Source organism: Eubalaena glacialis, chromosome 1 (assembly GCF_028564815.1).
Source record: "Eubalaena glacialis isolate mEubGla1 chromosome 1, mEubGla1.1.hap2.+ XY, whole genome shotgun sequence".
Lineage (NCBI taxonomy): Eukaryota > Metazoa > Chordata > Mammalia > Artiodactyla > Balaenidae > Eubalaena > Eubalaena glacialis.
The window spans coordinates 83,941,484-83,967,075 of NC_083716.1; the positions used below are offsets into that span (position 1 = coordinate 83,941,484).

General features: G+C 38.3%; 1 protein-coding gene across 1 annotated transcript in view; it reads right to left on the reverse strand.

Annotated features, from left to right (window-relative positions):
• RYR2 (ryanodine receptor 2) overlaps nt 1–25,592 on the reverse strand; it is a 537,153-nt gene that overhangs the window by 241,085 nt on the left and 270,476 nt on the right. The window contains exons 28-29 of the mRNA XM_061190410.1: nt 20,144–20,352; nt 11,999–12,173 (exon numbers count right to left, since the gene is read on the reverse strand). Of these exons, the coding sequence (XP_061046393.1) occupies nt 11,999–12,173; nt 20,144–20,352 (384 nt within the window). The remainder of the gene's footprint in view (nt 1–11,998; nt 12,174–20,143; nt 20,353–25,592) is intronic.

Sequence of the window (25,592 nt, forward strand, 5' to 3'; positions counted from 1 at the left end):
GACAACAAATGACAGCCTTCGTAAAAATAAAATATTCATTTAAGAAAATGGGATATACCTACATCTTTCTCGTATAGAAAGGTGGAAGAATGACGTGGATATAAAATGGTCCAAACAACATGTTCTTCAAGTTGCTGAAGTTCAAGTTCTCATTGCTACTGACTGTGCAGTGAGCTTGGTACCAGAAATCTTGCTAATAAAATTACACTAGTACAAGAGTGATGAAAAGTGGTTTAGCAATATGCATTAAGACACTTTCACCTATTCATTTCTTTAGCCAACAGATGTTTATTGAGCAGCTACTGTGTGCCAGAAACAGGGAATACCAGGTCGCGAACACAGACCCAGCTAAATGTTCTCATAGTCTAATGCGGTGGGGAGACAAGTGAAGGAGTAATAAAATAACCTACTGACCCATCTAAAAAGAGGGAGTGCTAAGAGCCGAGGAAGAGTAGAGAGATGAAGTCAGGAAGATTTTGCAGAAGAGTCACCATCTAAGTAGAGGGCAGACAGGCAGTCCTGGGAAATGACTAAGAACAGGGACTTTGGAATCCAAGAGACCTGGATTCAAGTTTCGGCTCCACCACTTCTTGGCAAGTTACTTAAGTTCCCTAAGCTTTAATTCTTTCTTCTGTAATATCTACCCACTAGGGTTATGGTTTTAAAAACAAGATCCTGTATGTATAGTGCTTAACATATATGCTCACTAAACTCAATTTTAAATGGAAAAAAAAAGGTAAAAGAAACTAAATAGGCGTAATAAGAGAATGGTTAATTATGATACATACACAAGATTAAATAGGTGTAGTCATTAAAAATCATGTTCAGGGCTCACCAAAATAAAACTATACAGGGAGGTAAAACTAACGTGGCAACATTTAAAAACTGGTGATTCCAGGTGAAGCGTACACAGGTGTACATTGCACTGTTGTTGCACTTTTCTAAAAGGCTGACATTTCTCAAAATATGATATCGGTAAAAATACCACAAGTTATGCTTAAAATACTTTTATGCCTTAGGACAACATATTATATATAATATTAAGTTAAAAAAAGGTGGCAAAAAATTATTTTTACATCTCAAACCTTTAAATGGGAGAAAAACACATTAAAAGTCAAATTTCTCTCTGGGTAGTGGGAATATAATTTTTAACCATTTTCTTATACTTCTTTGTATTTTCCAAATGCTCAAAAAGAATATATTAATTTTATGAAAGATAAATAGATACACTTTTTCATTAGCTTATAGCAGTAGATGGTTTTTTCACTGCTTTAGCGTTTTGGTCTCCTTTAAAGGAATTTATCTGTGAAAGTACATCCATAAGTAGAAATTATGCTTTTTTCTCTTTGTAATTTAAATGAAGTAGAACTTAATAAAAATTAAATTGTATTCTGACTTCAGAAGATGCAGTTTTAACAGCTGTTATGATAATAAAACAACAGATATTTCTAAAAACTACATTTTTAAAATTAGCATATCACAGCAGGAACAACTACATGGCAATGGTATCAAAGCAGATAGAGAGTGGAGGAAAAACTCCAGGTACTTTTCAGTCGCCACATGGGAAAGGGCCAGGCCTCAGTCACTTCCATTTGGCCAATGCCCTGCAAATAAATGTGCTGACACAGATGAAATGCTTACCACACAAGGCTCCCTAACAGCAGCTAATACCCTGAGTGTTCATCTCAGTGACCGTTAATGACCATTCATTGAGACAGGAATCATTATTATCTTTTTCCAGTGATTTAAGTCCAATCTTGGCTTAAATCACAGCTAAGTGGCCAGAAAAGAAACCCAGGTCTGCCAGCTCTCAAGCTCCGTGCTTTAACTCAGGCCTGTAAATCACCAGAGAGTAGAGATTTTAGGTTTCCTGGACCATATGGTCTCTGTGAAAACTACTCAAGCCTGTGTTACAGCGCAAAAGCAGCCACAGATAGTATGTAAACAAAGGAGCATGGCTATGTTCCAATAAAACTTTACTCACAAAAACTGGTGGCAGGCTGGATGTGGCCCTCAGACCTTAGTTTGCCAACTCCTGCTCTAAGTTTTCAATATTCAAACACTGTGTATCAGGTCCCTCCATTTGGAAAATATCTAAAGAACACCAAACAGGTACCAACCACTATTCTAGGCACTGGAAATACAGCTGTGAACAGAACAAAAAGGAGTCCCTATCTTTCCGGAGCTTATCTTTATGTAGAGAAGGCAGATAATGAATAAATAAATAGTTACCAATATACATAACACAATGTCAGGAAATCATAAATGCTATCAGGACTGATGGAATGTTTTGCCATGAATTACACAAGACGAGTTGATAAATGACCTCACTCTTAATCATTTCCCACAGCAAAACATGATAACTGAGGTTCAATTCTTTATTAGCTTGAGGTATTCTGAACGCAAAATATTCCAACCCAATGAAACAGACTTCCACAAATTCACACACACCCCCGGGCACAGGTGAAATGTTGGTCCTACCTTCCTGTCCTTTGTGTTCTCGATCTTCTATTCCAGTTACCTTAACTGACACCCTGCAAATAACAAAGTCTGATGTATCTAAGGGAAGTTTTCTTCCTGGCAGTGGGTCTTAAATTAGTACACATGAGTCCAATTGGTTACTTGGGCCTGTGTCAGACCCGCCCTAGCTATTTGTAAATCTGTTAAAACAGTTAGCTACAGCTTATGGCTAAACTGCTTCCTCCAACAAAAGACAGATGGCTACAGCAAATTTTAACTTTCTCCGTTGAGAAGCCTCTTCACTCCTGAGCAGAGGGGTGTGTTGGGAGCTTGCAAGTCCAGCAAAAGAAGTGGCAGCCACAGGATGTGGCGCTGAGAGGCCAGCGTGAAAAGAAGATAAAGCAGATCACGAGCATACCAGCTTTTCCTGAGAATATACGATTTCAGATTTCAAATTTTCTAAAATACAGATAGGAATCAACATTTACAAGCCAAACCAAACGGCCAAAAGCAGATAAAAATGGCCGATATTATACTAACATGTAAATTTGAGTTATTTGATCAGAAGGAAGGGTAACATTTACTGGTGGCCTACTATATGCCAGATAATATATAAGCACTTTCCCCTTCATTATTATTATTATTATGCTTTTTTTTTTTTTTTTAATTTGGCCACGTTGTGCGGCATGCAGGATCTTAGTTCCCCCACCAGGGATTGAACCCATGCCCCTTGCAGTGGAAGCACGGAGTCTTGACCACTGGACTGCCAGAGAAGACCTCCCATTTATTATTAAATATTAACCCCATTTTTCAAGATGAGGAAACAACTAAGATGTTAAATCATCTTGTCTAAGGTCCTACAGCTAGTTAAATGGGATGCTAAAAGTTGAATCAAGAATGCAGAGAAGGAGGGAAAAACAAAAACAAAAAACACTTGCCTTAGATTTCTGGGCTCTTTAGACTTGCAAGGGGCATGAAAAGACCATTTCCAATTAGTGTTTTTTATTTTAAGGATATGATAACAGAGGGGCTGGCCATTTGCCCAAGATCATATAGGAAGAATGGTTTTCAGAATAGGGTCTAGAACCCAGGGCTTCAGACATGATATTTGTTGCTTCTATTTCATGTTGGCTTTGAAAATGAATTAAGGAATTATGCTAAGTGAGGTCTTAGGGAATTTTCCATGATGCAAATGCATCTTTAGTGCATGGACTCTGTAACATCAATACTGGCACAATAGGGACATTCCCATACTTTCTTCCTGGCTCTTGGTTTATTTCAGATAATCAAAGCAGTAGAATTTTTTTTTTGACCTTGAATATCATTTTAAAGCCATCACATTCTCTCCATCAGTCCAAATCCAGAAAAAAAGAACATTTAATATACACAGGGTTCTGACATCCTTTATTCTGATCCCTTGATTTTTTCAGTATAATTTAAACATTAAATCTTGCTGTTTGGCTCTATAGCATTCATAAATAATAAGCCATTGGTGTTGTAAAGAAGCCATTGGTGGTGTACATCTGTATTACTCCTTCTAGTACCTCAAACATACATTCACTATATGCAAAACTGCCAATTTGCGGATAGGCTAGTATACACACAAATTACCTCATTAACCACCTACCAACTTCATTCATTCTCAAAATGGTCTGTAAGGTAGAAATTTCCTCTGTTCATCAATACATAAAATTTAACTGTCAATTAAATGATCAGTTTAGGCTAAGCAGTTTGATTTTCACTGAATTCCCCAATCATTTCACAATGAATTTCCCCAAACAACATGTTGTTTAGATTACATACACATAAGCTCAAAAGATATATATTAAATAATAATCTGAAATTTAACACGAAATATTAAAAATCTCCTCACTGCTTGAAGTATTCCATGAATGTAGTACATATTTAAGAGTTTCATTCCTGGAAATATCCAGAGTGTTTCTAGGATAGCTTCTCTTTCTGATTCCAGGGAAAACTATGGGACTGATTATGCTGGTTTCCATCATCTTCATACTCTTTAGAATTTGTCTACCACTTTATAACTGTCTTTATCTTCACTCAAAATATGTAGTGTCCCAACCCAATTCCCTGACTGTTTGAATTGCTCCACTGCAGTGAGTCATACTCCTAACTTCTTCCTTCCTTCAACAATAGTTTATTTTTAATTAGGGCGATTCCCAATAACGTTACTTTCCTGGGTCTGATACAAACCTAGGTCCCAGGTCTGTACCAACAGCAAGTTGTACAGAGTGTCACTAGTGACAGAATGGACAGATGTTATGATGGAGCCAGGAAGGTAGGTATTTGGGACAGTACAGACCCAACCTTATTTCACACCGTGTTGACAGCTACTCTTCTGGATGACCCATACACATCTGCCAAACAGTGCATATTTCAACTGAGGGTAAAAAGAATATTGTATTATAAGTATAGACTGACGGTTCTATATTCTGTTTTTTTCTTTCTTTCTTTCTTTTTTTAAAGGCAGCAAAATAAAATCAATAATGGGAAGTTATCCCTCTCTTTTTCCTTACAGGTCTTTTCTGCCTAAAGCTATGCAGCTATTTTAATTGCAAAAATATTCTTCTGGTTTTCTGCCAAGGAAAGGAATTCCATGCAGTCTCAGCACCAGGTATTCAGTTTTGCTTACTGTCCTTTCAAGTGGCAGATACAGAATTAAAAGCATCCTTTCTGGATTTGATTATCATCATTACGGGTGTAGAACCCGAGGGCCCTGAGATAATCTTTACTTACAGAAGAGCTGACGAGCTTGAAAAAGCTCCGGTGTAATGAGACACTTACACAACGCAAGATATGTCCCAGAGCCTACTTTGTAAAACGCAGGTAATCTCCAGACAAAATAACTATTCTTTCACCATCTGGCAAGATGTTAAATGACTCTCTGCCTTGCTTTAAATTAAGGATATGATTAGCTCTTCAAATTACTGGTAACATGAAGCTCTGGCACATTTAAGAGTAAATTGAAAATGGTTCTAGATGAGTATGGGACATAAGCACAGAGGGATCATGTATTAGTTTCCTAGGGTTGCCATAGCAAAATACCACAGACATTTTCTTTATTCATTCATCTATCCACAGACACTTAGGTTGTTTCCATATCTTGGCTATTGTGAGTAATCCTGCAATGAACATGGGAGTGCAGAGATCTCCTTGAGATCCTAATTTCTATTCCTTCAGATCTATATCCAGAAGTGGTTTTGCTGCAGCATATGGTAGTTATAGTTTTAATTTTTTGAGGAACCTCCATACTGTTTTCCACAGTGGCTGCACCAATTTACATTCCCACCAACAGTGCACCTGGGTTCCCTTTTCTCCACACCCTCACCAACATTTGTTACCTTTAGTTTTTTTTGACTATAAATGTTCTTACAGGTGTGAGATGATATCTCGTGTTTTTGACTTGCCCTTCCCTGGTGATTAGTGATGGAGAGCACTTTACATATCTGTTCAGTTTCTTTGCCCATTTTTAAAATGGGTTATTTGTTTTTTGTTTGTTTGGTTTTGGTTTTGGTTTGTGCTACAGAGTTGCAGGAGTTCCTTATATATTTTGGATTACCCTTTATGAGATATATGATTTGCAAATATTTTCTCCCATTCCATAGGTTGGCTTTTCGTTGTGTTCATGGTTTCCTTTGTTGTGCAGAAAGGTTTTAGTTTAATTCCACTCGTCCATTTTTCCTTCTGTTGACTTTTCTTGCGGTTGAAAAAAATCATTGCCAAGGCCACTGTCAAATAGCTTCTCCCCTATATTTTCTTCTTCGGGTTTTACAGTTTCAAGTCTAATGTTAAAGTTTTTAATCCATTTTGAGTTGATTTTTGTGTATAGTCCAAAATCATGTTGTGCACAGTCACAAAAACATTTTCTGTGTGGTTCAAAATTAGATAAGGGTCCAATTTCATTCTTTGCATACGAATATCCTATTATCCCAATGCCAGTTATGAAAGAGATGACACTATCCTCACTATGAATGTTTGTTATGTTTGTCAAAGATCAGTTGACCATATATGACAAATTTCATAGTAAAGTTTACCTCTCAATAAAGTTCAGTGATTTTCTCTGTAAAAGCATTGTACACCTTCTGTTAGAGTGATAACTAGTGATTACTGAAAACACCTGATGTTACTGTAAATGGTATCTTCTATTTAATTTAGTTTTCTAGGTTTTCTGTTAGTATAGAAATGCTACCTTGCTAAATGCTCCAGTTATTCCTAGTAATGTCTGTAGATTCTTCAGGGTTTTCTCTGCAAATGATTAAATCATCTGCAAATAATTATAGATTGTTGTTCCTCTTATTCCAATTCTTAACATTTCCAATTTCTTTTTCTTGTCTATTACAAGTTTGAAAACCAATTTAGGACAAGAGCCTTTTTAGCACAAGAATAAACTAAAGTACTAAAAGAGTTTATAAATGCTCTATATTTAAATTCCTCTCACATCTACCTGTCTTTATATCTGTGCCATTCTTGATTTGGGATTTTTACCACCTTCATAATTTCTTCTTATTGTTACAGAGAATGTCAGCTCAGACATAAATATATTGGCTAGCAAAGCAATCAAAAGAACAATGTGGTAAGATATACAAAAATATATTTATTCTCTACTAGCCCTGTTCTTGTCCCACACCTAACATGGTAAGAATCATCTCCACTGGGCTCCTGAGGAAGTATATCAAGGCACGCTCCATATAAAAATTATAATTTAAAAAATAGCTTCAGTCTCAAATTTGATATGGAATAATCTCTGGCTTTCATAAGATGAACTAGACTCTGGATGAATCAGAAGAACCCCTTTCAGGTTCTTGCTATGGGGCATCATATCTCGATTGGCTACCAGACCTCTGTGGGTAAAAGAATGTCTTCTATGTTACGGGCAACTTGATTTGTGATAAAATTAACTCCTGATTAGTCAACTGTGTATGGACTGGGGGCATACATCTAAAGATTCCTGATGAAGAGAAATGCTTGAGGTAGACCAGCTCGCAAGCATTAATTCCTGTTCTCTACCTTTCTGAGTCGACAGGCACTAAGGATGCCCTTTGATAGTTTTCCGAGTCTGAAGGTTCAGTTGAAACTAAAAATGTATTGGTCAATGTATTTGTTTTCCATTGCTGTTGAACAAACTACCACAAACTTACCAGTTTAAAATAATGCCCATTTATTACCTCTTAGTTCTATAGGTCAGAAGTCCAGGTATGGCATGACTGAGGTTCTCTGCTTAGCGTCATGAGGATGAAATCAAGGTACTGGCTGGACTGTGTTCTCATCGGAGGCTCAGAATCCTCTTTCAAGCTCCCTGGTTGTTAAATGAATTCAGTTCTTTGTGGCTGTAGGACCGAGGTCTCATTTTTCTTGCCAGCTATCAACCAGGGGCTATTCTCAGATTTCCACCATGTGGCCCTCTCACACCACAACAGTTTGTTCCTTGCAGTCCAGGAGAAGATTTTATCTCACACTTTGGATCTCTCTGACTTCAAGAAGGAACCAATCTCTTTGAAGAGCTCACCTGATTAGGTCAGGCCCATATGGCTAATCTCTGCTGGATTAACTCAAAGTCAACTGGTTAGTAACCTAATCATGAGAGCTATACCCCATCATATTCAGATTCTGCCCACACTCAAGAAGAGAGGGTTATACATGGCATGTCCACCAGGGATCAGGACTCCTAGAGGTTGCAGTCTTAAAATTCTGCCTACAACAGAGGGTACTGCCAGCTCTTTTCTTGGACTCTCCCCATTCCCGATCCTGAATGTTTGTCAGTACAATGGTAGGAAGAGATGAGGAAAAATTCACAGAAAACCTTACCAGGGACGGCATCTGCACTTGTCAGCACTATTCCTCTGTTGACATTACAGCCAGAGGACTCTTTGAAAAATGAAGATTCAATTAATCTGTTTGTTTTACTTAGAGATATTCTGAAGAGATTTTTTTAAAAAAATCAAATAGAAGGGAGAATCCTAAAAGAGGACCTGCCACATAGACGAAATAGCTTTTAAAGTCTGAAAACTCCACTCCAGCACTACACAATGCTCTTGATCTCGACCACGTAAGTTCTGGTCCTTTGAGGGGAGATGAGAGGCTAACAGATCTTGTTCTTCTACCAGAGATCAGTGTATCTCAGCAATTTGCTCTTTGTCCAGTTCACATATGAGCTTTAAGGTCAAGTCTGTGGTCACTGAGGGCAAGTGCAGTCCCTATATGGGAAAGAAATCTGTAGCTTTTTAGAAGAGCCCTGCCTGCATCTTTAGGGAATAACCAGATCCTAACCAGAACTACCTGTATGGCTGTATCTCCACCTGGATTTAACTGGATGACCCCATCAGTCTTTCAAAGATTTTTGTGATTTTCCTTTTGACGTTATCTAGAAACAACTTATACTGGTCAAGACATCATTTCAGTTGTGTAAACTGTACAAAAGGCAGAGACATCAAAATATGTTTAGCCATGTTGTCTACCAAGCTGATCGGATAGGATCTGCAGGGTATGCGTGCATGTATATGTATATATTTTATATATAGAAAATTTTCTATCCGTCTTACCACACAGTTCTTTTGATTGCTTTACATATGACTGAGCTATCTCTGCAGCAACAAAAAGAAATTCTGAAGATGTTAAAAAATACCAAATCAAGCATGGCACAGACATAAAGACAAGCTAGGTATAAGAACAATTTGAAAACAGAGCACTTATGAAACCTCTTTAGTACTTCAGCAACAACAGTATATTCCTAAATTAATGGTTTCTCGAACATGCTTCTTTGAGTCATAGATATCCCCAGGGCTCACTTTCAGTGGTGGTGGGTGAGTTAGGGAGCTCAACTCAGGGCCTCCCATTGTAGTTTCACCCAGAGCAGTTCCACTGTATTTTTTAAGAAGCTATGTAAAGTTAATAGGGAGGAATAGGAAAAATTCCACTCCCAAAAAGTGTTTGGAAGTCACAGGCATGGATAAACTCTGTAGTCCTTCCTATGGCAGAAAATGTGGAATTATGATTAACCCCTAAAAAGTTAATAGTTAATGGTCATGGCTAAATAAAATTTATCACCTGCCTTAGAGACCAAAAGGATACGTCCCAACACATCCAACAATAATCCAACTGATGGACCATAAAATTTTCAGACAGTTCATCAGAAGGCTGCATTAACTCGATAATTGAGTTATCAGGATAAGTTTCAAGTCATTTTTAAAATTTTCAAAATTACGTGAAGTGTAAAGTCAAAAAATGAAGTTGTTTATGTGGCTGTGCCACTAAGACTCACCTCAGAGCCTAGCTCATCACTACAATGGTAATTGGTCTCTGTGACACGGCGGTAGCATGAACATTATGTGCTTAAATAGTATGAATGGGCATTCTGCATTGTTTATAATTCTAACATCATTCTGTGAATCTACGCCATATAAATCAAACAAGTAAAATTCACATAGGCATTTCAAGAATTTAACTTCATGAGAAGAAAAGCATAACATGCAAGCATTTAAAAATAACAACCAATTAAAAAAAAAAACAAAATCTCAGGTCATATCCATAGTAGTGGACAGTATAGACAGATAACATAGAAAAAAGTCCTTCTCCCACCTTCCCTGTGATATGCTGACACTGCTAAAAGCAATACTACAGGAGGAGAGATAGGTGATGGAAGGTTAGAGGGCCAGTTTTGAAACCGAGCAGGACCCTTGGGGCTCCTGGGGCCGAAAGCCTTTCCGTGTCTCCTGTTTCTTGCTTGTAGGGAACAGACCCCAGCCTCCACGACCTTCCTTGAGTTCCAAAGGGCAGATTTGAACAGTTGCTAATCAGGGAAGGGAGGGGATGCAGAAACAAGGGAGGAACAGCCAAGAAACAATAGTGCAGCCCTGAGGCAGGGTCCTGGCTCTGCCTCAAGGGATACATATAACTATCTTTAAGCTCTTTATAGAACTAAACCCCCAACAAATGGAAGATGTCAGCATTCTTCATTCCAGATTAAAGGAACCAGAGAAGCTCTTCAAGAAGACCACCTGAGGCCAGATTAAAGGAACCACAGAAACTCATTAGATTACCTGAGACCAGATTAAAGGACTGCAGGCCCTGCACACACCCTAATCTTATCAGCAACCCTGCCCTTGAACCAATGCTATAAAACTCCTCACCAAATCCTCCCAGGTTGGGGCACACAGTTTTCGAGGGCAGGAGCCCACTGTGTCCCCCTTTGCCTGGCAAAGCACTAAAGCTATTCTTTTCTACTTCACCCAAAACTCTGCTCTGAGATTTGATCTGGCACCGGTACACACAGGCTGCGTTCTCGGCATCAGTTTCACCCGCCACCCAGCGATACAGGTATGCAAAATAGAAATTAAGTTATAAAAATGCAAAATTCCTATCATTTTCACAAACCTGTGTTTGAGAAATGATGGTCATACCTGCTCAAAAGCTTGTTGAATGAATAACTATAGAACTTAATGCAAATAATGAGCTGGCTAACTTTTTGAGGATTGGCAACAAGTTTACAGAATATTAAAAGTATTTATTGGGGTATATCTTAAAATCCAAGACTATATATAGATATATATTCAAGTAATAGGATATATTCAAAGCCATTTTGAAAAAAAACTGTTAGCTCATTTTGAAATGAGATATTTATAAAATACTTTGTTAGATATTATCTTCTTTATATGCTCTAGATTAACACTATCCAGCAGAACTTTCAGTGATGATGTAAATCTTCTCTACCTCTGCTGTCCAATAGGGCACCATTAGCCATAGGACCCTACTGAGCACTTGGAATGTAGCAAGTGCCACTAAGAAACTCAATTTTTTAATCTATTTCACTTAAATTAATGTAAATTCAAATAACCCCATGTGGCCAGTGGCCAGTGGCCAGCCTACTGGAAGTACAGCTCTAAAGAACACCTACCTTCTCATTTGCTTCATAAAGGGCTTTTGTCCTTTTCTTACAACCCTGTTCAAGGTCATCTCAGAGCCCCACAGGCAGAGGTATTTTTTCCCTGCATTGTGCTTCCATAGAACTTTCTACATTTCTTTATTTTAGAACTTATTCACTGAATAGAAATTATACAAGTGAGAACTTCCCCTGGTGTACTGTCATCTGCATAAAGATAGGACAGCTTTGTCATCTCAGCATCCAGCAGAGGGCCTGATACTTGGTAGGTTCTCATTACATTTTTTTTTTTTGAAATGAATGAACAGATAGAAGCCACAAGCAGTTGATTAAACAGGGAAGTTCTAAACGAACATTTAATATTTGTGGAAAACTGTCCTTTTGCCTGCCATTTATTTTCTTATTCACACTCATAAAAGCCATTTCTGCCTTATGGGAATCCTAGCTAAGTACCAGAGAAACAGTTTCTGCTAAAGTAATTTCAAGGGTGTTGAACCAAATAAGCCACATGGCAACCTTGTGATTTACAGGTGCAACTCATCTGCTGGCTCACCCTCAAACCAAGATGGCTGGTCAAGAGGCATCAGAACAAAGAGCTTTACTGTGCCCCAAACCTGAAAACGACACGAGATGCAGTACACTTACCGTCACCAACACCAAAGTCCTTGAAAGCCAATTCTGAACCCGAATCATCAAGAAGGATTTCGCCGTTCAGTGTGAACATCATGGTACGTTCTGTCATGTCAACCATACACCCCACAACATCGCCTGCTTGCCAAGAGCGTCCATAGTGCTCATTGCCCTGGTGCCACCGCTGGGCCTAGGGACAGAAGAGTCACTGTCACAGAGAAAGCCAGCAGAACAGAACCCACCCACCCCTAACCGGCATGACTCACAGTAGCCTTTGTATTAATGCAGCGGGAAGAAGGAGTATAGTCAGCACATCTGTCTACAGAAATGCACAAAGCAATGTGGAGGTGCCCGGGGATGCTGAACCCCTGATATTAACATTGTATGTTACTAAATCTTGAGAAAAACCCAAATGCTATTTCATGATTTTCAGAGTCTAATATTTAAAAAATCTAACCCCACATCTTTTCTATTAAAAGAAAAACTGTCTCTTTAGAAATTTATTATTCTCACTACAATGAATGCTTCCCAGGATATGGGTTGTTTTTGTCTACTCCCCCAAATACAGAGAAGTATGAGCAGAGACTCAACTGGGAACTGATCAGAGAAAATGACATTCTAGTTTTCATCTATTTCAAAATAAAATCCCACTCCTTGGAAGCAAAGGCACTCGCACTTCAGCAAAATAGAAATCTAGAAGCATTTCAGTACATACTAAAATCAAAAAAGGTTCAAATCAAACTTAAATATATTCTCAAGATATTTTCTGAAATAGTAAGCCAAAAATTGAATATATATGTCATCACTGCCTTATATAACACACGTGAAATCTCATAAATACCTTTGAAACATAGGATAAATGTCACTTTTTAATCTATAAGTATGTTCCACTGATTTATAGATACAAAATTAGTTATATTAAATATTTTGTCAGATAAATCTTTAACTTTTTCCCTAAAGTATCACCTTCATTGTGAACTGACATATAACGGGATTTAGTCACCAATGCAAAACAATGATTTGATTCTTCTAAAGCATAACACATGGTACTTTTTAAATTTTTAAACTAAATTAGGTATCAAAAGGTGTTAAATTTTTCCATCTGAAATAAAAAACAGGATTCAGGAAATGTAATATTTCAGAACACAGTGGGTCAGTTGTCCTAGAAGACACAACATTAATTTATAGCCTAGAAATGCTTTCCCACACACACACCTGGGTACCCAGGTGTCAAATCTCTTCATGATTGCTTATTTATTCTAATTTTCTTTTTTTTAATTAGAAAATACTTTTTTCCTTCAAAAGGAATACAAATTCACTGAAAAAAATTAGGAAATAAAAATAGAATAAAAAAATAAAATGTCAATAATTTCATCCCCCCAAAAAGACTATTATTATTCTATATGGCTGTGTTCATACATACGTATTTTGTATTTTTTTTTATTATTATTTTTTAAGTTTTTGTCTTGATATTCCTAATAATGTGTTTCTTTTTTATAATTTTTGAATTTTATTTTATTTATTTTTTTATACAGGCTCTTATTAGTCATCCATTTTATACATATCAGTGTATATATGTCAATCCCAATCTCGCAATTCAACATACCATCACCACCTCCCACCACGTACCCCCCCTTGGTGTCCATACGTTTGTTCCCTACATCTGTGTCTCTATTTCTGCCCTGAAAACGGGTTCATCTGTACCATTTTTCTAGGTTCCACATATATACGTTAATATACGATATTTGTTTTTCTCTTAATGACTGACTTCACTCTGTATGACAGTCTCTAGATCCATCCACGTCTCTACAAATGACCCAATTTCCTTCCTTTCTATGGCTGAGTAATATTCCATTGTATATATGTGCCACATCTTCTTTATCCATTCGTCTGTCGATGGGCATTTAGGTTGCTTCCATGACCTGGCTATTGTAAATAGTGCTGCAATGAACATTGGGGTGCATGTGTCTTTTTGAATGATGGTTTTCTCTGGGTATATGCCCAGTAGTGGGATTGCTGGGTCATATGGTAATTCTTAGTTTTTTAAGGAACCTCCATACTGTTCTCCATAGTGGCTGTCTCAATTTACATTCCCACCAACAGTGCAAGAGGGTTCCCTTTTCTCCACACCCTCTCCAGCATTTGTTGTTTGTAGATTTTCTGATGATGCCCATTCTAACTGGTGTGAGGTGATACCTCATTGTAGTTTTGATTTGCATTTCTCTAATAATTAGTGATGCTGAGCAGCTTTTCATGTGCTTCTTGGCCATCTGTATGTCTTCTTTGGAGAAATGTCTATTTAGGTCTTCTGACTATTTTCTGATTGGGTTGTTTTTTTAATATTGAGCTGCATGAGCAGTTTATATATTTTGCAAATTAATCCTTTGTCGGTTGCTTTGTTTGCAAATATTTTCTCCCATTCTGAGGGTTGTCTTTTCGTCTGGCTTATGGTTTCCTTTGCTGTGCAAAAGCTTTGACGTCTCATTAGGTCCCATTTGTTTATTTTTGTTTTTATTTCCATTACTCTAGGAGGTGGATCAAAAAAGATCTTGCTGTGATTTATGTCAAAGAGTTTTCTTCTATGCTTTCCTCTAAGAGTTTTATAGTGCCCAGTCTTACATTTAGGTCTCTAATCCATTCTGAGTTTATTTTTGTGTATGGTGTTAGGGAGTGTTCTAATTTCATTCTTTTATATGTAGCTGTCCAGTTTTCCCAGCACCACTTATTGAAGAGACTGTCTTTTCTCCATTGTATATCCTTGTCTCCTTTGTCATAGATTAGTGGACCATAGGTGCAAGGGTTTATCTCTGGGCTTTCTATCCTGTTCCATTGATCTATATTTCTGTTTTTGTGCCAGTACCATATTGTCTTGATGACTGTAGCTTTGTAGTATAGTCCGAAGCCAGAGAGTCTGATTCCTCCAGCTCCATTTTTTCCCCTCAAGACTGCTTTGGCTATTTGGGGTCTTTTGTGTCTCCATACAAATTTTAAGATTTTTTTGTTCTAGTTCTGTAAGAAATGCCATTGGTAATTTGATAGGGATTGCACTGTAGATTGCTTTGCGTACTACAGTCATTTTCACAATATTGATTCTTCCAATCCAAGAACATGGTATATCTCTCCATCTGTTTGTATCATCTTTAATTACTTTCATCAGTGTCTTATAGTTTTCTGCATACAGGTCTTTTGTCCCCTTAGGTAGGTTTATTCCTAGATATTTTATTCTTTTTGTTGCAGTGGTAAATGGGAATGTTTCCTTAATTTCTCTTTCAGATTTTTCATCATTAGTGTATAGGAATGCAAGAGATTTCTGTGCATTAATTTTGTATCCTGAAACTTTATCAAATTCATTGATTAGCTTTAGTAGTTTTCTGGTGGAATCTTTAGGATTCTCTATGTATAGTATCACGTCATCTGCAAAAAGTGACAGCTTTACTTCTTCTTTTCCAATTTGTATTCCTTTTATTTCTTTTTCTTCTCTGATTGCCATGGCTAGGACTTCCAAAACTATGTTGAATAATAGTGGCCAGAGTAGACATCCTTGTCTTGTTCCTGATCTTAGTGGAAATGCTTTCAGTTTTTCACCATTGAGAATGATGTTTGCTGTGGGTTTGTCATATATGGCCTTTATTATGTTGAGGTAGGTTCCCTCTATGCCCACTTTCTGGAGAGTTTTTATCACAAATTGGTGTTGAATTTCGTCAAAAGCTTTTTCTGCATCTCCTGAGATGATCATATGGGTTTTATTCTTCAGTTTGTTAATATGGTGTATCACATTAATTGAGTTGCGTATACTGAAGAATCCTTGCATCCCTGGGATAAATCCCACTTGATCATGGTGTATGATCCTTTTAGCTTGCTATTCAATTCTGTTTGCTAGTATTTTGTTGAGGATTTTTGCATCTATATTCATGAGTGATATTGGTCTGTAATTTCTTTTTCTGTAGTATCTTTGTCTGGTTTTGGTATCAGGGTGATGGTGGCCTCACAGAATGAGTTTGGGAGTGTTCCTTCCTCTGCAATTTTTTGGAAAAGTTTGAGAAGGACGTGTGTTAGCTCTTCGCTAAATGTCTGATAGAATTTGCCTGTGAAGCCATCTGGTTTTGAGCTTGTTTGTTTGTTGGAAGATTTTTAATCACAGTTTCAACTTCAGTACTTGTGATCTCTTCATATTTTCTATTTCTTCCTGGTTCAGTCTTGGAAGGTTATACCTTTCTAAGAATTTGTCCATTTCTTCCAGGTTGTCCATTTTATTGGCATAGAGTTGCTTGTAGTAGTCTCTTAGGATGCTCTGTATTTCTGCAGTATAGGTTGTAACTTCTCCTTTTTCATTTCTAATTTTATTGATTTGAGTCCTCTCCCTCTTTTTCTTGATGAGTCTGGATAATGGTTTATCAATTTTGTTTATCTTCTCAAAGAACCAGCTTTTAGTTTTATTGATCTTTGCTATTGTTTTCTTTGTTTCTATTTCATTTATTTCTGCTCTGATCTTTATGATTTCTTTCCTTCTAGTAACTTTGCGTTTTGTTTGTCCTTCTTTCTCTAGTTCCTTTAGGTGTAAGGTTAGATTGTTTATTTGAAATTTTTCTTGTTTCCTGAGGTAGGCTTGTATTGCTATAAACTTCCCTCTTAGAACTGCTTTTGCTGCATCCCATAGGTTTTGGATCATTGTGTTTTCATTGTAATTTGTCTCTAGGTATTTTCTGATTTCCTCTTTAATTTCTTCAGTGATCTCTTGGATATTTAGTGACATATTATTTAGCCTCCATGTATTTTGTGTTTTTTATGTTTTTTTTCCCTGTAATTCATTTCTAATCTCATAGCGTTGTGGTCAGAAAAGATGCTTAATATGATTTCAATTTTCTTAAATTTACTGAGGCTTGATTTGTGACCCAAGATGTGATCTATCCTAGAGAATGTTCCATGTGCACTTGAGAAGAAAGTGTAATATGCTGTTTTTGAATGGAATGTCCTATAAATATCAATTAAATCTATCTGGTCTATTGTGTCATTTAAAGCTTGTGTTTCCTTATTAATTTTCTGTTTGGATGATCTGTCCATTGGTATAAGTGGGGTGTGAAAGTCTCCCACTATTATTGTGTGACTGTCGATTTCCTCTTTTATAGCTGTTAGCAGTTGCCTTATGTATTGAGGTGTTCCTATGTTGGGTGCATATATATTTATAATTGTTATATCTTCTTCTTGGATTGATCCCTTGATCATTATGTAGTGTCCTTCTTTGTCTCTTGTAACATTCTTTATTTTAAAGTCTATTTTATCTGATATGAGTATTGTTACTCCAGCTTTCTTTTGATTTCCATTTGCATGGAATATCTTTTTCCCTCCCCTCACTTTCAGTCTGTATGTGTCCCTAGATCTGAAGTGGGTCTCTTGTAGACAGCATATATATGGGTCCTGTTTTCGTATCCATTCAGCGACACTGTGTCTTTTGGTTAGAGCATTTAATCCATTCATGTTTAAGGTAATTATCAATATGCATGTTCCTATTACCATCTTCTTAATTGTTATGGGTTTGTTTTTGTATGTCCTTTTCTTCTCTTGTGTTTCCCACTTAGAGAAGTTCCTTTAGCATTTGTTGTAGAGCTGGCTTGGTGGTGCTTAATTCTCTTAGCTTTTACTTGTCTGTAAAGCTTTTGATTTCTCCGTCGAATCTGAATGAGATCCTTGCTGGGTAGAGTAATCTTGGTTGTAGGTTCTTCCTTTCCATCACTTTAAATATATCATGCTACTCCCTTCTGGCTTGTAGAGTTTCTGCTGAGGAATCAGCTGTTAACCTTATGGGAGTTCCCTTGTATGTTATTTGTCATTTTTCCCTTGTTGCTTTCAGTAATTTTTCTTTGTCTTTAATTTTTGTCAGTTTGATTACTATGTGTCTCGGCGTGTTTCTCCTTGGGTTTTTCCTGTATGGGACTCTCTGTGCTTCCTGGACTTGGGTGGCTATTTCCTTTCCCATGTTAGGGAAGTTTTCAAGTATAATCTCTTCAAATATTTTCTCAGGTCCTTTCTTTGTCTCTTCTCCTTCTGGGACCCCTATAATGCAAATGTTGTTGCGTTTAATGTTGTCCCAAAGGTCTCTTAGGCTGTCTTCATTTCTTTTCATTCTTTTTTCTTTATTTTGTTCCATGGCAGTGAATTCCACCATTCTGTCTTCCAGGTCACTTATCTGTTCTTCTGCCTCAGTTATTCTGCTATCGATTCCTTCTAGAGTATTTTTCATTTCAGTTATTGTATTGTTCATCTCTGTTTGTTCTTTACTTCTTCTAGGTGTTTGTTCGTTAATTCTTCTAGATTTTTGTTAAACATTTCTTCCATCTTCTCGATCTTTGCCTCCATTCTTTTTCCGAAGTCCTGGATCATCTTCACTATCATTATTCTGAATTCTTTTTTTGGAAGGTTGCCTATCTCCACTTCATTTAGTTGTTTTTCTGGGGTTTTATCTTGTTCCTTCATCTAGTACATAGCCCACTGCCTTTTCATCTTGTCTATCTTTGTGTGAATGTGGTTTTTGTTCCACAGGCTGCAGGACTGTAGTTCTTCTTGCTTCTGCTGTCTGCCCTCTGGTGGATGAGGCTATCTAAGAGGTTTGCGCAAGTTTTCTGATGGGAGGGACTGGTGGTGGGTAGAGCTGGCTGTTGCTCTGGTGGGCAGAGCTCAGTAAAACTTTAATCCACCTGACTGTTGATGGGTGGGGCTGGGTTCCCTCCCTGTTGGTTGTTTGGCCTGAGGCAACCCAACACTGGAGCCTACCTGGGCTCTTTGGTGGGGCTAATGACAGACTCTGGGAGGACTCACGCCAAGGAGTACTTCCCTGAACTTCTGCTGCCAGTGTCCTTGTCCTCACGGTGAGCCACAGCCACCGTCCGCCTCTGCAGGAGACCCTCCAACACTAGGAGGTAGGTCTGGTTCAGTCTCCTATGGGGTCACTGCTCCTTCCCCTGGGTCCCAACACTATTTTGTGTGGGCCCTCCAAGAGTGGAGTCTCTGTTTTCCCCAGTCCTGTCGAAGTCCTGCAATCCAATGCTGCTAGCCTTCAAAGTCTGATTCTCTAGGAATTCTTCCTCCCGTTTCCGGATCCCCAGGTTGGGAAGCCTGATGTGGGGCTCAGAACCTTCACTCCAGTGGGTGAACTTCTGTGGTATAAGTGTTCTCCAGTCTGTGAGTCACCCACCCAGCAGTTATGGGATTTGAGTTTACTGTGATTGTGCCCCTCCTACCATCTCATTGTGGCTTCTCCTTTGTCTTTGGATGTGGGGTATCTTTTTTGGTGAGTTCCAGTGTCTTCCTGTTGATGACTGTCCAGCAGCTAGTTGTGATTCTGGTGTTCTCGCAAGAGTGAGTGAGCGCACATCCTTCTACTTCGCCATCTTGAACCAATCTCTCCATATTTTGTATTTTTAATTTTAAAATATATTATGCAGCTATAATTATCATTAAACACTTATATAATGTATAAATAAACAATAAAAGAAGCAATTGAGGGGAATTCCCTGGTGGTCCAGTGGTTTGGACTCTGCACTTTCACTGCCGTGGGCCCAGTTCAATCCCTGGTCAGGGAAGTAGGATCCCACAAGCCATGAGGCCTGGCCAAATTAAAAAAAAAAAAAAAAAGGCAACTGACCAGCTTCCACCAAATTTAAAAAGAAAACTTACCAATAATGTTGAAAATGAAAACTCTTGGCGATTGCAAACAACAAACAGCATTCTTATGGCTATTAAATGTTTATACCTATCATTAATTAGTGCTTGAGGATAAATTCCTTCCATGGAATTCCTCTGTCAAAGTGAATATATTTTAAATTAGCATATGGATTTTTAACATTTTTGATAGACAAGGATGATTCGTCTTTTTGATATGATAGAGAATCAATATTTTACTTCTTGAATTTTGAATAATCTTGACTATTCACAGGGTGAGGGAAAACGTTTTGAGACTACAAGAACAAAAGTTTTCCTAGGAACTATTTTCTCAAGGTTGAGCTCAGGAAATTACTAATATTACTGTAAAACCAAAAGAAATACCAGGGGAAATCAAGCCAGGCAGCGTGGGAGCCCACAGCGTGTGGATGCCTGGTGCACAGCAGCCTACAAAACCAGGAGTCTACAAACTCCAGTGTCCGGTGTCCAGCAAAGCACACTCACCTTGAAGCCATCAAAAGCAAAGGCACGTTCATCCGAGCCAAGCTCCTGATCAGGTTGACAGCCTGGCCTGCTCCAGCCAACTCTCATGTCTCCAGCAGTGACGGCCTCAAATTCAAAATACCACCTTCCTGCCTTCACAGCATAAGTTTTCTCAGCGCGGAAGATTCGGAACCTTTCTCCTGTGCCGCTGCACACTTCAGCTCTGGCAGCTGTGAAAGGAAAGGGATTCTGGTGATTGTTGCATGGGGAATTGAAAGAGGAGGGCAGATACCACATAACCTACAGGGATAATTCTAATGATACCTTCTATTCTTACCTTGGTTCATATGTTACAAAGTGTTTTCATATCAGATGGAACCAGCTGGGTGAAGTGGAAAGTACATGGCCTTCCTTGGGAGATGCTGGTTGTTAAGCTTCACTAATGCTGTAGGGCAGATGATGTAAAAAAAAAATTTTTTTTTTCCTGTAGAAAAAAGCCTAACAGCCACTTGGTGGTTTGGTAGTGGAAGATGAGATGAACTTGAGGGCAAGAATGGGAAGAAGACAATAAAAGAGGTTTAAACTCTTCTGCATAGGAAATAAATAGACATTTATGGGAAGGAGAGAAGAGAGAGGAAGCACCCAGGAAGTGAGGAGGAGAGAAAGAAAACAACAAGAGAGAGCTACACATTAGCAGAGAACGGAACCATTGATAAGTTTCCCAGACAGAATGGCTAGGGGCATAAGTCTTCTGCTACCCCACCTCTTCACTGTAATGTGCTATACACACAAATGCTGTGTTTAAGTGACTTGAGGAAAAAATAAAAGGGTCAAGTCCAACATTAGGATCCGTGTGGTGAGATGGGGAAAAAATATCTGTAGGACGTGAGGTGCACCAGAGATGGAGTATGCCAGTGGTACAAAACCTCAGACCAGGCGACCTGGAGCTAGGATGACTTAGAGAACGTCACCTCCTAGGAAATCACAGCACATGGGGACAAGGGTCCACTGAACTGATATCAAAGGATATGGTCAGCTCCATGAAGTTCAGGGTTAGATACAGAGAAGCAAATTTAAGTGACTTGACTGAAGTCACACAACTAACAAATGGCAGAATTAGGGAGCTGCCAAACGCTACAGCCTGTGTTCTCTCCACTCTACCTTCAGGAGCTCACACAGAATTAGTAGGTACCAGTTAAATATTAGTGCTCATCTGCTCTCAGGAATTAGGGAAGACCTGATAAATAATAAAAGTTTATTAAAAGCTAAACTACTGATGTGGCCAAATAAATAAAAATAGTCACGATAAGCTCTAAAGGTTGCCGATAAACACACAGATCATCTTTAACAATTTAAGATTAGATTGAAGAAAAGAAATTGGACTAAGAGGTCCCAGCACATAATAGGAGCTGATTTAATGAAATGATCAATTATTACTTTTTGATGACTTTATGGTGATTATAGGGCATGTAGATGAAGTGCATCTGCTGATAAACCTTTCAAAAACTGGGTTAAATTTCTGAATAAGCAACATTTTGTTTTGTCACCTTTCCCCACATACACACACATGCTCACACCTAACAACCGAGTCTGCTCCAAGCAAATGTCTTGTGTCCAGCAGGGACAGCCTCAAATGTCACACACTCATATCATGCAATACATTCAAACACCTTACAGAAAAAATGAATGCATTAATACAGTTTTAAAATGAGACATTTATACGACTCTATGGAGCAGAGAGCATGTACAAAATTCTCTGAAGAGAGAAAGTTTGCTTTCGATACATTCAAGTTGGGAGTGGAAAGGGGCTTGAATGAGAGAAACATCTCCATGGTGAAGGGTAAAATATTCTCACATCTGTTAGTTAATAACTGAATGATTTTTTTTTTTTTTTTTTTTTACAAATTATGCCACCTTTTTTTTTTTTTAATTTATTTATCATTTATTTATTATTTATTTTTGGCTGTGTTGGGTCTTCGTTTCTGTGCGAGGGCTTTCTCTAGTTGCGGCAAGCGGGGGCCACTCTTCATCGCGATGCGCGGGCCTCTCACTATCGCGGCCTCTCTTGTTGCGGAGCACAGGCTCCAGACGCGCAGGCTCAGTAATTGTGGCTCACGGGCCCAGCCGCTCCGCGGCATGTGGGATCTTCCCAGACCAGGGCTCGAACCCGTGTCCCCTGCATTGGCAGGCAGATTCTCAACCACTGCGCCACCAGGGAAGCCCCTGAATGATTTTTGAAAGGTAGAATAGTAAACTACTTTTTTGATGACAAGAAAATTAACTATTAAGGAGATAGTTCTAAATGCCATAATACTAAAAAAAATAGGAAAAGCCTCATTTCCAGAGTCAGTATTTTCTCAAGAAACAGCACACCGATCCACTGCTTCTTTAAATCGTGGTTGTAATCTTCCCTAAACTAATCTAAGAGGTACAGAAAACGAGCTATGAACTACACAAACATTGGGAGATTCCTTTTCAGGAAAATAAAACGCTCTCACATATTATCCATATTTTTAGTGATGTCGACATGTGCAAATACAATCATACTTATATTCTAGTATGCACTAACAAATCCAATCCCAATTTCCTGAGTATGAAACACTCAGCTTTTTAGAAAACTAAACTGCTGAAAAACTCACATGTCCTTTTTCCTGTTTTATGTTCCCAGGACATCGGACTCCATGAAATGCACAGTGTGCTCAAGAAATGCAAATAAATGTTAATATTAGCTTAAATCAAATACATTGGAAAATGTGGTATAAAAATATAACCACTATTTAATTTCTTTAAAAGCTCACTACAGAGCCTGGACTCTCGCCCAGGGCAGCTGGTCCGCTCTCATCGGGGTGTCCTGGCCAAAGCCCGCATGGCGGGCAGGACTCGACAAGAAAAGCATCACTGGAGCTCAAGTTTATTTTGCAAATAGCCTCAAGTTCTACCTGTCCTCGCTGATCTGTGGTTTTCTATGTGACCAGGAAATCAAATTGATAATCTGACCAGTCTGATCTCCAAATTGGAGCAGGAAGATAAAGTGATGACAGAGGAGAGAGCAACTCCCCCAGGCACCTGTCCAGATTTGGAAGTTCTACTTAAAGCCAAAGGGTTAACTTCTAAGCAGCATGTTTTTAGAAAAGAACAATCTAAAGGTATAAAAATAGTAAGAGTTCTGATTTTCCACAGTTGAAAAATGCCATAAATTAGAAAAGACACAAAGTTACCAAGAGAGTCATTTTCCCAAGAGAAAATGTTGCCTCTGGAGAGATACCATGAAACTGCTGTGAATTTGGAGTGAAGTATAAGTTATCTCCAAAATTACATTTTCTTTGAGCATTCCTACAAGCAATTGTTTGCATAAATGTGACTCAGATACTGAGTGTTTCAAACATAAATTGGTATTGGTTTGGTTGCCCTCTTCTTATTTTTATTATTACTTGTTTTATTTTAATAATATTTTTTAAATTTTATTTTAATAACTTTATTTTATTTTATTTTTTCTTTCTTTCTTATTTTTCTCCCTTTACTTCTGAGCCACGTGGCTGACAGGGTCTTGGTGCTCCAGCTGGGTATCAGGCCTGAGCCTCTGAGGCGGGAGAGCCGAGTTCAGGACACTGGACCACCAGAGACCTCCTGGCTTCATGTAATATCAATCAGTGAGAGATCGCCCAGAGATCTCTGTCTCAATGCAACGATCCAGCTCCATCCAACGGCCAGCAAGCACCAGTGCTGGACGCCCCATGCCAAACAACAGCAAGACAGCAACACAACCCCACCCATTAGCAGAGAGGCTGCCTAAAGTCATACTAAGTTCACAGACACCCCAAAACACACCACCGGACATGGCCCTGCCCACTAGAAAGACACGATCCAGCCCCACCCACCAGAACTCAGGCACCAGTCCCCTCAACCAGGAAGCCTACACAAGACACTGAACCAACTTCACTCACTGGGGGCAGACACCAAAAACAATGGGAACTACGAACCTGCAGTCTGTGAAAAGGACACCCCAAACACAGTAAGTTAAGCAAAATGAGAAGACAGAGAAATACGCAGCAGATGAAGGAGCAAGGTGAAAACCCACCAGACCAAACAAATGAAGAGGAAATAGGCAGTCTACCTGAAAAAGAATTCAGAGTAATGATAGTAAAAAAGATCCAAAATCTTGGAAATAGAATGGAGAAAATACAAGAAACATTTAACAAGTATCTAGAAGAACTAAGGAGCACAAAAACAATGATGAACAACATAAAAATGAAATTAAAAATTCTCTAGAAGAAATCAATAGCAGAATAACTGAGGCAGAAGAACAGATAAGTGACTTGGAAGATAAAATAGTGGAAATAACTACTGCAGAGCAGAATAAAGAAAAAAGAATGAAAAGAATTGAGGACAGTCTCAGAGACCTCTGGGACAACATTAAACGCACCAACATTCAAATTATAAGGGTCCCAGAAGAAGAAGAGAAAAAGAAAGGGACTGAGAAAATATTTGAATAGATTATAGTTGAAAACTTCCCTAATATGGGAAAGGAAATAGTCAGTCAAGTCCAGGAAGCACAGAGAGTCCCATGCGGGATAAATCCAAGGAGAAACAGGCCAAGACACAAATTAATCAAACTATCAAAAATTAAATACAAAGAAAAAATATTAAAAGCAGCAAGGGAAAAGCAACAAATAACATAAAAGGGAATCCCCGTAAGGTTAACAGCTGATCTTTCAACAGAAACTCTGCAAGCCAAAAGGGAGTGGCAGGACATATTTAAAGTAAGAAAAGGGAAAAACCTATAACCAAGATTACTCTACCCAGCAATGATCTCATTCAGATTCAACAGAGAAATTAAAACCTTTACAGGCAAGAAAAGGCTAAGGGAATTCAGCACCACCAAACCAGCTTTACAACAAATGCTAAAGGAACTTCTCTAGGCAGGAAACAAAACAGAAGGAAAAGACCTACAATAACAAACCCAAAACAATAAAGAAAATGGTAACAGGAACATACATATCCATAATTACCTTAAATGTAAATGGATTAAATGCTCCGACCAAAAGACACAGACTGGCTGAATGGATACAAAAACAAGACCCATATATTTGCTGTCTACAAGAGACCCACTTCAAACCTAGGAACACAAACAGACTGAAAGGGAGGGGATGGAAAAAGATATTCCATGCAAATGGAAATCAAAAGAAAGCTGAAGTAGCAACTCTCATTATCAGGCAAAACAGATTTTAAAATAAAGAATATTAAAAGAGACAAAGAAGGATACTACATAATAATCAAGGGATTAATCCAAGAAAAAGATATAACAATTGTAAATATTAATGCACCCAACATAGGAGCACCTCAATACATAAGGCAAATGCTAACAGCCATAAAAGAGGAAATCGACAGTCACACAATCATAGTAGGGGACTTTAACACCCCACTTTCACCAATGGACAGATCATCCAAAATGAAAATAAATAAGGAAACA